General features: G+C 48.5%; 1 protein-coding gene across 1 annotated transcript in view; it reads right to left on the reverse strand.

The window, feature by feature from the left end:
* The window catches only part of mdn1 (midasin AAA ATPase 1), a 67,330-nt gene that overhangs the window by 12,038 nt on the left and 54,283 nt on the right, over window positions 1–1,009 (reverse strand). Inside the window, exons 82-85 of the mRNA XM_035679070.1 lie at window positions 821–1,006; window positions 404–470; window positions 304–326; window positions 62–199 (exon numbers count right to left, since the gene is read on the reverse strand). Of these exons, the coding sequence (XP_035534963.1) occupies window positions 62–199; window positions 304–326; window positions 404–470; window positions 821–1,006 (414 nt within the window). The remainder of the gene's footprint in view (window positions 1–61; window positions 200–303; window positions 327–403; window positions 471–820; window positions 1,007–1,009) is intronic.

Genomic DNA, 1,009 nt, shown 5'->3' on the forward strand with positions numbered 1-1,009 from the left:
CTTGAGTTAAGATTATGTTATAAAAAAAAAACGTATTAGTAAATTGCAGATATTTAATCACCTGATCTTCGTTCTCGATCTTGTCACTGACGTCTTTGGTGCCCTCGCCTTCTCCTATTCCACCACCCTCGTAGTCGTGAAACTCTGTGGCGCCCTCTCCGTCTCCACCGGCCATCAGCTCCTGAGGCAGGCAGAAACCCTGAGGAGGAGACCACAGCTATCATTTAGTCACTGCTTTCACTTCAACTTAATGCCTGTGTGAGTTTTTGAAATGAGAATGAGTAACTGCTGTGGTGTGCGTACCTCGAGCGAGCTCGTGAAGGATGCTGGCCAGGAACAGACAGCGCTTGACCCGTAGCTCCTTGTGTTGCTCCCAGTGATCATCCGCCACGTAGTAACGCACCAGTCAGAGGTAAATCCCCAGTAACAGGCTCCAGACGACTAGCAACTCGCACGCGCCTGTTCACCTCCTAACACAACACACACACACACACACACACGTTAACTTTTGGGGACATCATACATCGAACCTGACCTGCTGATACAGATTTTCTTTCAAAGATCTATAATTGACAATATACGCAAATATTTTAGAAATTTTCTTTAATAGCCATGTTTGAGAATGTGTCCCTTACTGGAATGAAAATAATATGAAGTGGCCACCATCATACCAGGGTGTATGAACAACAGGCAAAATTAACATAAAGAACGGGGTCATGGGCAAGTAGTCACAAAATCTATACTGGCTCACTGGCTCTTGGATCAATAAACGCCATTTTAATTGCAGCTGGACAGTCACATGTGCAGCTGTTGTTGGTACCTGCAGCTGTGGCGGCTGACAGGAGTCTCTGTGTGTCCTCAGGCGGCTCAGCAGCCTCTCCAGCCCAGCACTAACATCTCCCACACACAGAGCCTCCACCTCAGTTGCCAGCTCCTCCTCCAGGAGTCGAGTCAGGTGGCCGGGCTTCAGCAGGTCCTCCACAGGCTCTTCATCTTCCTCCTCCTCCTC

Source organism: Morone saxatilis, unplaced genomic scaffold (genome assembly GCF_004916995.1).
Source record: "Morone saxatilis isolate NCDOM2014 unplaced genomic scaffold, NCSU_SB_2.0 Contig7, whole genome shotgun sequence".
In the NCBI taxonomy this organism is placed as follows: domain Eukaryota; kingdom Metazoa; phylum Chordata; class Actinopteri; family Moronidae; genus Morone; species Morone saxatilis.